Here is a 12,967-nt window from a genome sequence, read left to right on the forward strand (position 1 = left end):
TCCCAGAAGATTACGGGGGCATGCACAGTGGGCAACCGCAAGCTGCCAAAGCCTTGTACCCACACTTAAGATGCCGGGAAGAGAAGATGGCCGGTGAAACCAGCTGTGGTGAGGACACAGCTGGACCGAGGGACAGGTAAGCATCTGTGTTTTAAATGTCAGTAGCTACAGTTTCTGTAACTGCTGACTTTTGTGAAGGTTTTTTGTGCCTTGGTTGGTGGGGTTCATGCCCTTGGTTGGTGGGGTTCATGCCCTTGGTTGGTGGGGTTCATGCCCTTGGTTGGTGGGGTTCATGCCCTTGGTTGGTGGGGTTCATGCCCTTGGTTGATTTTTTTGTCCTTTTAACTGATTTAATACTAAAGTTGAGACCCCAGATCTAAAACAAAAAACATTCCTGTTTCTATACTAGAAGAAAGAAGCATTGACAACCTGTAGGAATACAACAAACTTTATTTAATCTCTTTACACCAAATGAAACTTAATTTCATATTGCTGCAAAGCACAGCAAGTTGGGATATCATTTCTGGTACATGGAAAGAAAATGCCACGTTAGAACAATTTAGACATAACAAACTATTATAAGGGTGTCAGAAGCCGGATGATTATGAGATATATACGGTTTTAGTGTTAAGTCCTCAAACAGGTTTACATTAGACGTGGTATGCGATGCAGCGAAAAGATTTTCCCTTTATTGTACAATGATTTCACAATGGATAAGGTCGCCCCCCCCCCCCTGCTGGCCATGTTCTGGGATTTCAGTAGAGATCGTTCAATTAATTGCATCATCTGTATACAGGGGCTGACTGACAACTCATGGGGCCCCCGGGCAAGAGGGGATCATGGGGCCCCTGTGTCCTTGCCCACACTCAAAAAAAAAAAAGCATATGAAAAAGGTACCAGGGCATCTCATGGGGCCCCCTACTGACCCTGAGCCCTCGGGCAGTGCCCGAGTTTCCAAATGGTCAGTCTGCCCCTGTCTTTATATTATATTTAAGCTTCTGCTAATATAGCATCATATATAGTGTCATCTAAACGTTATAACATTCTAGTTCGTTCTTAACATGCTGAGCCTTCCTAGATAACTTTTTTGACCTTTTGCTTTGGAATTATGAGTTTTGGGGGTTTTTTTGGTTCCAGTTTACTGCATTGTACTTTAGGTCGGCCTGCCCAAAGCATGGGCAATTCAAACAATGTGTCGGTGAAGGTTATTGAAAGTCAAATATCAGAATGATCCGTGTATCTTAAGATATGGGCATCTAAACTAGTATGCAAGCATTTTCCTATGAAAGTTGGACATGCCTGGTACCTCCAGAGCAACTCTATTGGTTATTTGACATAATTTGGAAGCATTATTTGTGTATATAGGGGTTCTGCCTTTATAAATGACTAATGCCCTACTCCACTGCTACAGAAAACTTGAAATTTGCTTAGAATTAAAGCTGCCTGTAACTTTATCTGTTGACTGTTGTATCATGGATGAAGGTATTCTTGAGGGCTCTCAATAGAATGATAGACCATAATAAACATGTCTTTGAAGGCACTATCACTTGGCTTGCTCAGGGCTTGGTGACTGTCTGCAATTACCTGTCGGCTCCATCTGTCTCCCAGAGACTGACGTTGGGAGACAGAGACTGACGTTGGGAGACAGAGACTGACGTTGGGAGACAGAGACTGACGTTGGGAGACAGAGACTGACGTTGGGAGACAGAGACTGACGTTGGGAGACAGAGACTGACGTTGGGAGACAGAGACTGACGTTGGGAGACAGAGACTGACGTTGGGAGACAGAGACTGACGTTGGGAGACAGAGACTGACGTTGGGAGACAGAGACTGACGTTGGGAGACAGAGACTGACGTTGGGAGACAGAGACTGACGTTGGGAGACGCTCTGCCTGCCTCCCTAAGCCTTGGTATTGGCGCTTGGAGAGAGTAAGGCTTTCATGGCATGCTACCAAAACTGATGTCCACACGCAACTAAATTGGATGGGAATGTACATACATTTTACAGGGAATCAGTGTGTGAATTGGGCCTTAATGTTTAGGAATGGTGATTGGCTGCTCTTAGCCAATCACATTGGAAAGGTCATGTGCTCCCTGTACCCAGAATCCCCCGTTCTGTTAGTGAGGGCTCTGGCAGTGAGGCTGGTTGTTATACATGTCTAGGGAAGGGTTTAGGGTAAGTGCTGACTGTCACTTTGTCCTTAATGGGTAGTGTTTCTAAGTACTATTAAAGTGTTACTAAACCCACAACAGTAAAATTGGTCTGTATATGCAGGAAAGCTTGCTTGTTATACTCTTGAACATAAGGGGTTAATCCTCAACATTGGATCAAGAGACTGTTTGATCCTGTCTTCTGATCCTCCCCTTCTACTGTCCCTAATCCATCTGCTGATCAGAGCCTTGGGGGGAAAGCTGCGCGTTCTCAGTTTGGTGTATATTGCTAAAGAGTTTTTTCCCTCTTGGGAGAGTGCATGTTATCAGCACAGGGCCAGTCAGCGCTGTCCAGACAGTGTCAGGGGTCCTGCAGCCCCATAGGACAATCGGGAGAATGAAAAATCCAAGTGATCTGCTGGACATCGATAGAAGTCACAACTGCTATATACTGCTGATGAGAAAAGGTTTTTAGCAGTTTTATATTTCCTAATATTGCATTTCCGTGGTGTGTACTATGGAAGACCGGATATAGTGACTGCGGGGTCCGGGGAGAGCGGATATAGTGACTGCGGGGTCCGGGGAGAGCGGATATAGTGACTGCGGGGGGTCCGGGGAGAGCGGATATAGTGACTGCGGGGGGTCCGGGGAGAGCGGATATAGTGACTGCGGGGGTCCGGGGAGAGCGGATATAGTGACTGCGGGGGGTCCGGGGAGAGCGGATATAGTGACTGCGGGGGGTCCGGGGAGAGCGGATATAGTGACTGCGGGGGGTCCGGGGAGAGCGGATATAGTGACTGTGGGGGGTCCGGGGGGAGCGGATATAGTGACTGCGGGGTCCGGGGGGAGCGGATATAGTGAATGCGGGGTTCGGGGTTTAGTAACACTTTAAGTACCATTGCAGCTTGGTGGATCAAGGCCAGAGTTACTGGATCTGTATGGAAAAACTGGTTAAGTACACCAATCATATAAAAAGTATGTTGGCTGCCATTGCTGAGCTCCCTGGCTGTGATCCTGAAGCTTTGGCCCAGAATGCTGACAAGAAAACTCAAGTGCTGAAGCCAGCCAATGAGCATCTTTTCGAAGGTGGCCAAGAATAGTGGCTCTCAAACTCTCAAGGTAGGTCCGCAGGGCACTTTCTTTTTATCTTGCCTTGTAAACACTTTGCACACGTTTCTCATTTTAAGCGTTTTCTTGTCCCTTGCGGCGTTCTGCATGCTACTCTACCAGTGCTTGTGAAAGGCTGCCAAAGCCTGGAAGCGCTTGCTGAATGCTCCAGCACTACTCCTAGATCCATATTCAACATGGTTTTTAGGAAGGCCCCCCCCATGCTTTTGTAAAAGCTTAATGAACGCAATGTCCTTCAGACTAACATTTACAGGCTAAGATTAAAAATAAAAATTCCTGGTAGTATTTCTCCTTGTGGGCCTGAGTGGTGTAACTAACTGCTCTTTGCAATGCCATGGCCAGATCAAATATAGGACTCGTTTGTATTGAAGTCTTAGACATTAGTGACCTCCCAGAACAAAGCCATTAAGAAGACCTCTTGTATTTTCTACCATTCTTTTTTTCTTTTTTTTTTTTTTTATAATTTTCCCCTTGCATGCTGATTTTTTTTTTTCACAGATTTTAGCAATTCTGGTCATTATGTAAATTACTGATCAGCCCTAAGCACAGATCTGAAAGCTATTTGTACCTTTTTTTTGGAGAAACTGCACCAATTGGTGTCAAGACTCCATGTAGCCGCATGCTGTAAAGCTGGAGAATTTTTTTACTTTTATGGTGCTAGATCTGCAGACAATGAAAGTTAAAGTAGTTTCTACATTGTTGTGCAACACTGTGCCTATAATGTGACGGGGTCACTTCAATACCTTTCTATTACATATAGAAGTGTCATAATATATCACTGTATTGGTGCCTGCAGTGAGAGTCACTGTGGCTGCCTTACGCTCGCTTTAAGCTCACCTCTGCTATAGTAATATCTGGTTTATCTCACGCTACCTAAAGTTAAATTTCTCATATTATGATCTGGCCGATGCTGAAAAGGTCTGTATTGTATTTAACTAACTCTGTACAAATTACTCCAGAAATATACAATAGCGGAATCTGCCCCTTCCGCCCACAAGAGATCGTATCCTCTTGGTGTTGCACAGCCTTTACTTGGCCTTCTCTGCAGGCAGGATGGAGACTGGATCTGTCTGGACCTCCGCATCGCATAGCCTTTTCGGGCCCTAGAAAAAATGGAGAAGAAGAGGTTGAAGGACAGGTCTGGACATTAAATTTTAAAAGGTGGTGGTCTCAGATTTGCTGAACATGAGAAGGATCTGCTATACAGAGCTTTTTAACACAACGGCATCAGAGCAGGAAGCATAACCAGCAACTGGAGAAGGTTTTTTGACCAAACATAAATTTCAGTAATTCTCAACCACTGAGTTGTGGCCCACTGCCAGGCCACAGCCTCCACTACCGGACTTCCAGCCAACTATAAATTCCTCCCATAATGGCTCACAGTGCTCCCCAACCTGCGCATATTATCCAGCCCTTCATAGTGCCTCCAACCCAACCTGCGCATATTCTCCAGCCCTTCAGAGTGCCTCCAACAGTGTCCCACAGTGCTCTCCATCCACCTCCCAGAAATCTCATCACTTACAGGGCTGCTGCAGAATCCCCTAACCCCACGGCTTTTTTTTCCCCAGCAGGAATGCAGTTTCAGCACCTCCAGCACTAAATGTAATGTGTTGCTGGGGCATGGTAGAGGGTCTATTGGTGCTGGCTGTTGAGGGATTTTTCTGTCACTGGGTGGGGGGATTAGGGGAGGTGGTGGTGGTGGAGGATCCTTTCTTGATGTTGGTCAATGGTTACCTGGAGGGATCTTTTGTTGAGAGAGGTGTCTACTGTTGCTGAATCCTGAAGGTTCTAATGATATCTGCTGGGAGATCTATAATTGCTTTGGGGGGGGGGGGGGGTGTTATATTGTTGTGGGGGAATGTGTTGTTGCTGAGTCTTCTACTGTTTCTGGATGCAGGAAAAAAAATTTTCTACTGCTTTTCCAGTTATCCACACGTTCTATACAAATTATAAAGTACTTGGTTTTGGTTTCTCTATAAATGGGTGGTACTGCGAGGTGGCTAGGGGGTGGAACCAAGGAACGATGAGGAATGAGAAGAATCTGCACCTATGCTTTACTGTTGTGGCATGGAAGGTTTTCAAAGAATTTACTAAGAATTGGTCTCAAAAGTAAAGAACCACTGATTTGGAATATTTTTCAACTCCTAGCCAGATCCCTAGGTGTCCATTTCTAAGCCCTTGTCAGATGAGACTTTTAAAGCCACCAAAACATGTTGGGTTTTTTTTTTTAACTGTTTAAATGAATACATTGTTTCAGAACTTAAATAGTGTTCTGGCTTTCTTCTCTCTCCACTTCTGGACATGTTGGTACAAGACCCTAGTCATGGCTCCAGTAGGCCAGAGCGTTGCCTACTACAAACCTCAACACCAGAAGACATACTTACCTTGGACACCAAGTTACAACATCTATCATGAAACTTCTGGCTGAGCATCCAAATAGTTCATCAATTTTTATATGTCTATGTCCTTGTTGGAAGAATTGCAAACTTCCTGTTCTTTCTGATGCTCATTAAATAAACAAGAGCATGGAGAACAATTAAACCTGATGTTTTTTTTTTTAAATCCATCTGTTTTCATCACAAATGCTGGATGAAAATACCAATGTGAACGCACAATACCAAACAGGACTATATAAAGAGTTATCTTGTACCTAATAGAATTTTCTACTAGAGTTGGCCCAGAATGGTACTTACAATAGCTTTGAAGAAACTACCCAGAGATTGCCTCTTCTCTACTCTCTTCATCTGGCCCTCTTTGGAAGATTCGGCGCCATTCTGCACTGGCGCTGCCTCTGCCACTTGGACCTGCGATGAAGCTGCAGCCTCTGGGCTCTCTCTGCTTTCCTGCTTGGCCAGCTTTTCTGACGAGGCCTTCTTCTCTTTTGGGTTTTCCTTGGCCTTCTGCAGTGGAGGTGCAGGGGGAGGTTCCACCACGGCTGTGACCACGGTCTTCTCTGACTTCCCCACCTCCACGCCGTCAGTGATGTCCAGGGTCTGCAAAGACCGAGCAGAAATGTAAGCTGAGAATATGGTGGTTTGGGCGTATAATGTCATTAATGTATGTGTAGCCAAAGGTTTTATTTATTGTAGAATAATTATAGAAGGGTTAAACCCATATAAGGTAGTTTTGTCATCTGTGTCCTATTAGGGAGAGTACCCTTCACTTCCTGTCCTGGTGATGCAACAGGAAATGAGAAGAGAGAATTCCTATCTTAGATGGTTGTCACTAGGACAGGTGTCCCTCTTTGAAGGATTTACTCTTTGGTTACATTTTAAAAAATTTGGATCTTCCCTCACACGTCTTGGTGACATTGGTCACCGGGACAAATGGGGTGAATCCAGGGGACACAAAGCAATCAAACGCTACACAAAAAAATTAGCTTTTACATGCACTTTAAATATCAATGAAGACAACCAGTTTGAGGTCAGCCTCCGTGTTTATACATGCTCATGTGTCTGGATAATGTTTCTGCAGCCTATTTTTCCACTTTTAACTTTTCATGGACTCTGTAAGTTTAATCTCTTTAATTATACTTTTGCTTTTTATTGTAAATACTTTTTTTAATTCGTCCACACCTGAGAGCAATTACCCTATTTTTCTCGACTGAAATCACAAAAGGTTTCCTCGGGGTGCTCTGAATTATAGACTTCCCTTTTTAAAAGGTGTCAATTTAAATTTCTAGACCTAAAAGGTAGGAAAAACTTACAGTATCTCATTGTGGAAATTTCCTTTCGCTTCTTGTCACATGTCCCAGTGATACAAAAAAGTGTCCTCGCTGGAACATTTTTGTTTTTGTGACATTTGTAAAATTTTAAATTGCCCATCAATTTTCTGGGGTTACCAGGACCAGGGAGGTAATGCTCCCCTGTGAAGGTGCAGACAGCAGTACAAATCTGCTTCCCCGCTCCATCTAAAAATTAAAAAATATGTTTTGGCTTTAGATGCTCTATTTTTGCTGACGGCAGGATTGGGTTCTTCCATTCCAGTAAGTGATGCCACTTTGGCAGAGGTGCCAATGAAAGAATTGCTAAACCAAAGTTCTATATGTTCACATTTGGGTAAAAGCACATGTAAAGTGGGTGGCTACCCTTGCAGGGGCCAAATGCAGGGTCTCTTTGACTAGGTGTCACCAAAACTGGTGAAGGAGCTAGACGACTTGCCTATCCTGGGGTGGTGAAGGAGACGGGCGATGGCTTGCCTAGCTTGGGGTGGTGAAGGAGACGGGCGATGGCTTGCCTAGCTTGGGGTGGTGAAGCAGACGGGCGATGGCTTGCCTAGCCTGGGGTGGTGAAGCAGACGGGCGATGGCTTGCCTAGCCTGGGGTGGTGAAGCAGACGGGCGATGGCTTGCCTAGCCTGGGGTGGTGAAGCAGACGGGCGATGGCTTGCCTAGCCTGGGGTGGTGAAGGAGACGGGCGATGGCTTGCCTAGCCTGGGGTGGTGAAGGAGACGGGCGATGGCTTGCCAAGCTTAAAGCAGTGAAGCAGCTGTGTGTTTTGCCTAGTTTGAAGCTGTTGAGTGTTTGGCTTACAGAGCTTGAAGAGGTGAAAGAGAAGGGGTGTTGGCTTATCTGGCTTAAAGGGTTGAAGTCTGACACTGGGCTTACCTAGATTGAAGCGGATAAGGAGCTGGGTGTTGACTTACCTAGCCTAAAGTGGTGAGACAGGTGTTGGCTTACCTAGCCTAAGGCAGTAAATGATCTGAGGATGGCTTGCCTAGCTTGAAATGGTGAAGGAGCCTGGCACTGGCTTACCTAGCTTAAGCGCTGAAGGAGTCTGGTGATGACCTACCTAGCTTGAAGCGGTGAAATAGTTGGGTGTTGGCTTTCCTAGCTTAAAGTGGTGAAGGAGAGAGGTGTTGTCTTACCTAGTTTGAAGCAGTAAAGGAGTCTGGTGTTGGCTTGCCTAGCTTGACGTGACTAAGGAGTCTGGTGTTGGCTTGCCTAGCTTGACGTGACTAAGGAGTCTGGTGTTGGCTTGCCTAGCTTGACGTGACTAAGGAGTCTGGTGTTGGCTTGCCTAGCTTGACGTGACTAAGGAGTCTGGTGTTGGCTTGCCTAGCTTGACGTGACTAAGGAGTCTGATGTTGGCTTACCTTTCCTGGCTATGGGTAGGAGTCTGCATTAGTTGACGTGGTCCTTCCTTCCTGTGCTAGCTATACATTTAATTGGATTTACATGCAAACATTGTAGTAAATTATTATTCTAATTTGTACACGTGTTTATAGAAAATAAAGTGAGGTTCCCACCACCAAAGTGAATCACACCAGATACTCTGTCCACTTACTGGTGAGATTTTGCCGTTAACCTCCTCTGACGTGCCATTATTGGGGTCACCCATCACTGACTACAATAACAGACAAGTGTTTCAGCTGTTAATTTTACTGGAGTAAAAGAAGGTTGGAGAAAACTGTAACATGTACATTACTTAACATTTATGGTCTTTATAGTTTTGCAGAAAGAAACATCAGCTCTTGATTTTGACCAATCAAAGAGGTCTGCTGATTGATTGAAATATAACCAGTGTAAGTAACTGAATTTGACTTGGTATTAACCTTGTGCAGTCCTTGTACAGCACAGCTCAGACCTAAAGAGGGAGTGGAAACACAAGGCGCCAATCAGTTGTGCTGCAGTGCTTATCTGCTAACAAGGGACAGGCTGATAGGCTCTTAAGCCTAGTTTTAGATTGCTGGAAGGGTTAGAACCTCTCTCAGATGTTTACAGATGTCTGTAGGTGGTCACCCAGACAGGAAGTAAAGGGCACTCTACTCAATGGACCAACCATAAGATCTGCCAGAGGTTCGAACCTGCTGCACCCCCACCTGTTCATCCAAAATTGCTAAAAAAAATGTTTTAGTTATAAAAAGTAATGATAATTGTGCAGTAAGACATTAGACCAGAACGCTGCCTAGATGACCTTGTGTCTTACCAGCTGTCTGAAGAACATCATGATTTTTGGCTTGGAGTTTTTGCCCTCGTCTGCCTTTTTTCCTTGCTGCGATTTGCCCTCTGTGACTGGGCTGCTCTTGGATCTGCTGTCTGCTTTGGCGGGCAGGGACTCTTGCTCTGTGGAAGACTAAAAGACAATGAAGGTAATTTTCAATTGTTTGTATTCTCAAATTTTGGATATTTCTTAGTAAGGTCCTACTGGAGAAGACTTGACTCAGTCCTGGAATAGAAACAGTTGTTAATACAGCCAAGGCAGAAGTTCATTAAGGAAAGCAGAAACACAGTGCTGGATCCGTGAGGTCATCTTATTGATATTTCTAGTCTATCTTAATGTAATGATGAACTAGTTCCTCCGCCCTAGAGGATCTCCACAGTCCCCCTGGCATGAAGTAGAACTTAAATAAAAATGTAAATGGAAGCACCGCCTCACGGCTGAACGGTCCAGATGTGACTTTTAGTAAAGGACAGGGGACAATTGAAAAAGTAGTAAACAACTTTTAGGGGTCCACAAATGTGTATATGGACTAGAAGTTGACAGGACCTTTTATTGTGGTGGCATCTCTATGTGGGTGCAGACCACACCCAGGTAGGTGGTACCTCTCCGATGTCCACTCTGGCCCAGGGAAGGTCAAGATCCCTGGTTGGGGTGAGCTGCCATGTTTCTGCAGTCCAAACCCCAAAAAAAGATTGTGGAAAGATGGCTGCACCCATGCAGCTGGGACAGGAGGTGAAAACTCAGGCTCAGAGTGTGAGAGAGACAGCAGGTCAGTGTGTGCTGTTTACGTCGTCCTCTACCACCACGAGGAAACATCCATTCCCTCCCCACTCCCTCTGCTGTCACTGAGACGTCGGGTTATCCAAACCTCCTGTCCTGCACCCCTACATACTGACCTGGTACATTCCATCCGTCATCCCCCTACATACTGACCTGGTACATTCCATCCGTCGCCCCCCTACATACTGACCTGGTACATTCCATCCGTCGCCCCCCTACATACTGACCTGGTACATTCCATCCGTCGCCCCCCTACATACTGACCTGGTACATTCCATCCGTCGCCCCCCTACATACTGACCTGGTACATTCCATCCGTCGCCCCCCTACATACTGACCTGGTACATTCCATCCGTCGCCCCCCTACATACTGACCTGGTACATTCCATCCGTCGCCCCCCTACATACTGACCTGGTACATTCCATCCGTCGCCCCCCTACATACTGACCTGGTACATTCCATCCGTCGCCCCCCTACATACTGACCTGGTACATTCCATCCATCGCCCCTCTACATACTGACCTGGTACATTCCATCCATCGCCCCTCTACATACTGACCTGGTACATTCCATCCATCACCCCCTACATACTGACCTGGTACAATCCATTCATATCCCCCCTACATACTGACATGGTACATTCCATCCAGCACCCCCCCCCCCCCCTTACATATTGACATGGTACATTCCATCCATCTATCCCCCCCTACATACTGACATGGTGCATTCCATCCATCTATTACCCCCCCTACATACTGTCATGGTGCATTCCATCCAAAAACCCCCCCATCATACTGACATTGTATATTCCATCACCCCCCTACATACTAACATGGTGCATTCCATCCATCACCCCGCTAAATACTAACATGGTACAATCCATTAATTGCCCCCCATCATACTAACATGGTACATTTCTTCAACCAGCCCCTCCCTAACTTACTGATATGGTGAATTCCATTCATTGCTCCCCAACACCACATACTAATATGGTACATTCCAGGCCGAGCACAGTGGGTGACACCAACCCTACCGATGCCTCTGCTTTAATGTAATTTCGGCCAGTGATTGTCTGCACAGGTCTTGTCAGCAGCTAGTTTTTCTGCCAAACAGGCTCCTGCCAAGCCCGGACCGCCGAAACACATTGGATACGCTTGATTATCCCCCTGTCCTTACTGAAAATGAATCTGTATCTGGACCTTTCATCAGTGGTGCGCCATTATTGTTACATGGCGGAGGCTTATAGAAAATGTGATCTATTCCCAACAACATCGCTGAAGAGAAAGCACATCCAGTGATTTGATTCTAATATCTTCTATACTTACATGTGGCAGACTTTTCGTGACGAGAGAGAGATAATTAAGAATAAATGAGAGACAGAAAAAGTCGCAGCCGTGATAAAAGCTGTGCCTAATACACCTCCTTAGTGCACATTGGCTCCAGACCTGCATGAAGGAGGATTTACAGCCGCGAATGTGAGCGGTGTGTTGACCGTCTAAAGAAAAAAACCAGTTCAGGATGCTGCCACCAAGCCAGGGTTCAATGGCACAATGACAGTCCTACAACCACGACCAGGTGAAGCATATGACCCTACAACATCCCATACATGTCATATGGTAGACTTCTGGGAATCCAGAGTCGGCCCAATCCCCATATAATAGAGGAACTGGGACCTTCACAACCCAAATTTGCTCTCTGATGTGCCAAGTCCTACTAGGAAACTGGAGTCTAAATATTATGAAGTTGAGAGGTCTCCCTCGACTCCCTTGCTGCCACCAAACTAGGGTTCAATGGCACAATGTAACAGTCCTAGAACCACGACCAAGTGAAGCATACGACCCTATAACACCCCATACATGTCATATGGTAGTCTACTGGGAATCCAGTGCCAGCCCAATCCCCATATAATAGATGAACTGGGACCTTCGCAACCCAAATTTGCTGGAGAGGGGAGCCCTGCTGGAAAGGAGGCGAGCCCTGCTGGAGAGGCGAGCCCTGCTGGAGAGGAGGGTAGTCCTGCTGGAGAGGCTAGCTCTGCTGGAGAGAAGGCGAGTCCTGCTGGAGAGGCGAGCCCTGCTGGAGAGGCGAGCTCGGCTAGAGAGGAGGGGAGTCCTGCTGGAGAGGGCCAGTAGACTTTGCTGCACTCTAGACAACCTTCCAGCAAGATGGATAGCAGGTCCTACCCTTTGTGTGCCCTCTCCTGCGGAAGCTCCCAAGGCGGCTGCCCCTTCTACCTTCTTTTGAAGAACCCAAAATGCCTTGAATTGTTTGTAATATCGGCATATAAAAAGATCCAACGCGTTTTCAGGTCAACAAAACTCCCCCCATTCATCGGGGCTTAGATAAACAGAGTAAAGACTTGAACGGAAACTATAATCAAATGGGTCTATGGCTGGCCATACATAATACAATTTTCTTTAGAAAATTGCTTTAGATTTACCAAGAACCATATAATAGGAGGTCAAACCTCACAACACTTTCAATTGTAGCCAATTAAGCAGGCTCTTGTACTACATAGATGAAGGTAAATCTAAAGGAAATTGAACAGAAAATTGTATAGTGTATGGCCAGCCTAAGTCTAATGTAGTGCAAATCCTCCTTTTGCATTGATATGATAACAATGTAACCAACCTTTTAAGTCCTAATGAGTGGTTTTAGTTGCTCTATTGGGTGTTACTTGTCTTCCATGATGCACCCAGACCATGCTCAGCCAGAGTGTGATACCTACATACCTACTCTCCACTCTATCATATATATATATATATACTGTGTAATCCATATCTACATTGTAACAGGTGAATTATAGACATATATATATGCTCACTCAGAAACACAATGGCTGCTATATAGGGTTCAGCCAAGGTTAATGGGGTCACTTACAGTCTCGGTTAGTTGGACGGTCACTGGTTCCTCGGTTGGGGACTGATGGGAATAAATCAATAGTGTTAGTTATATAAATGATTAG

The 12,967-nt window shown here is 45.6% G+C and overlaps 1 protein-coding gene across 7 annotated transcripts in view; it reads right to left on the bottom strand.

Annotated features, from left to right (window-relative positions):
• Positions 1–432: 432 nt before the first annotated feature.
• BCAS1 (brain enriched myelin associated protein 1) overlaps positions 433–12,967 on the bottom strand; it is a 91,298-nt gene continuing 78,763 nt past the window's right edge. For 4 of the 7 annotated variants that reach the window (XM_089670699.1, XM_089670698.1, XM_089670700.1 and 1 more), the window contains 5 exons: positions 12,883–12,924; positions 9,207–9,353; positions 8,565–8,624; positions 5,974–6,273; positions 433–4,383 (listed from right to left, as the gene is read on the bottom strand). In XM_089670699.1, coding sequence (XP_089526825.1) covers positions 4,309–4,383; positions 5,974–6,273; positions 8,565–8,624; positions 9,207–9,353; positions 12,883–12,924 — 624 coding nt within the window. In that variant the 3' untranslated portion in view covers positions 433–4,308. The remainder of the gene's footprint in view (positions 4,384–5,973; positions 6,274–8,564; positions 8,625–9,206; positions 9,354–12,882; positions 12,925–12,967) is intronic. The other 3 variants (XM_089670696.1, XM_089670695.1, XM_089670701.1) reach the window with 3 other exon arrangements.

This window comes from Staurois parvus, unplaced genomic scaffold, assembly GCF_062004578.1.
Source record: "Staurois parvus isolate SC_StPar_1 unplaced genomic scaffold, SC_StPar_1.0 ptg000093l, whole genome shotgun sequence".
In the NCBI taxonomy this organism is placed as follows: domain Eukaryota; kingdom Metazoa; phylum Chordata; class Amphibia; order Anura; family Ranidae; genus Staurois; species Staurois parvus.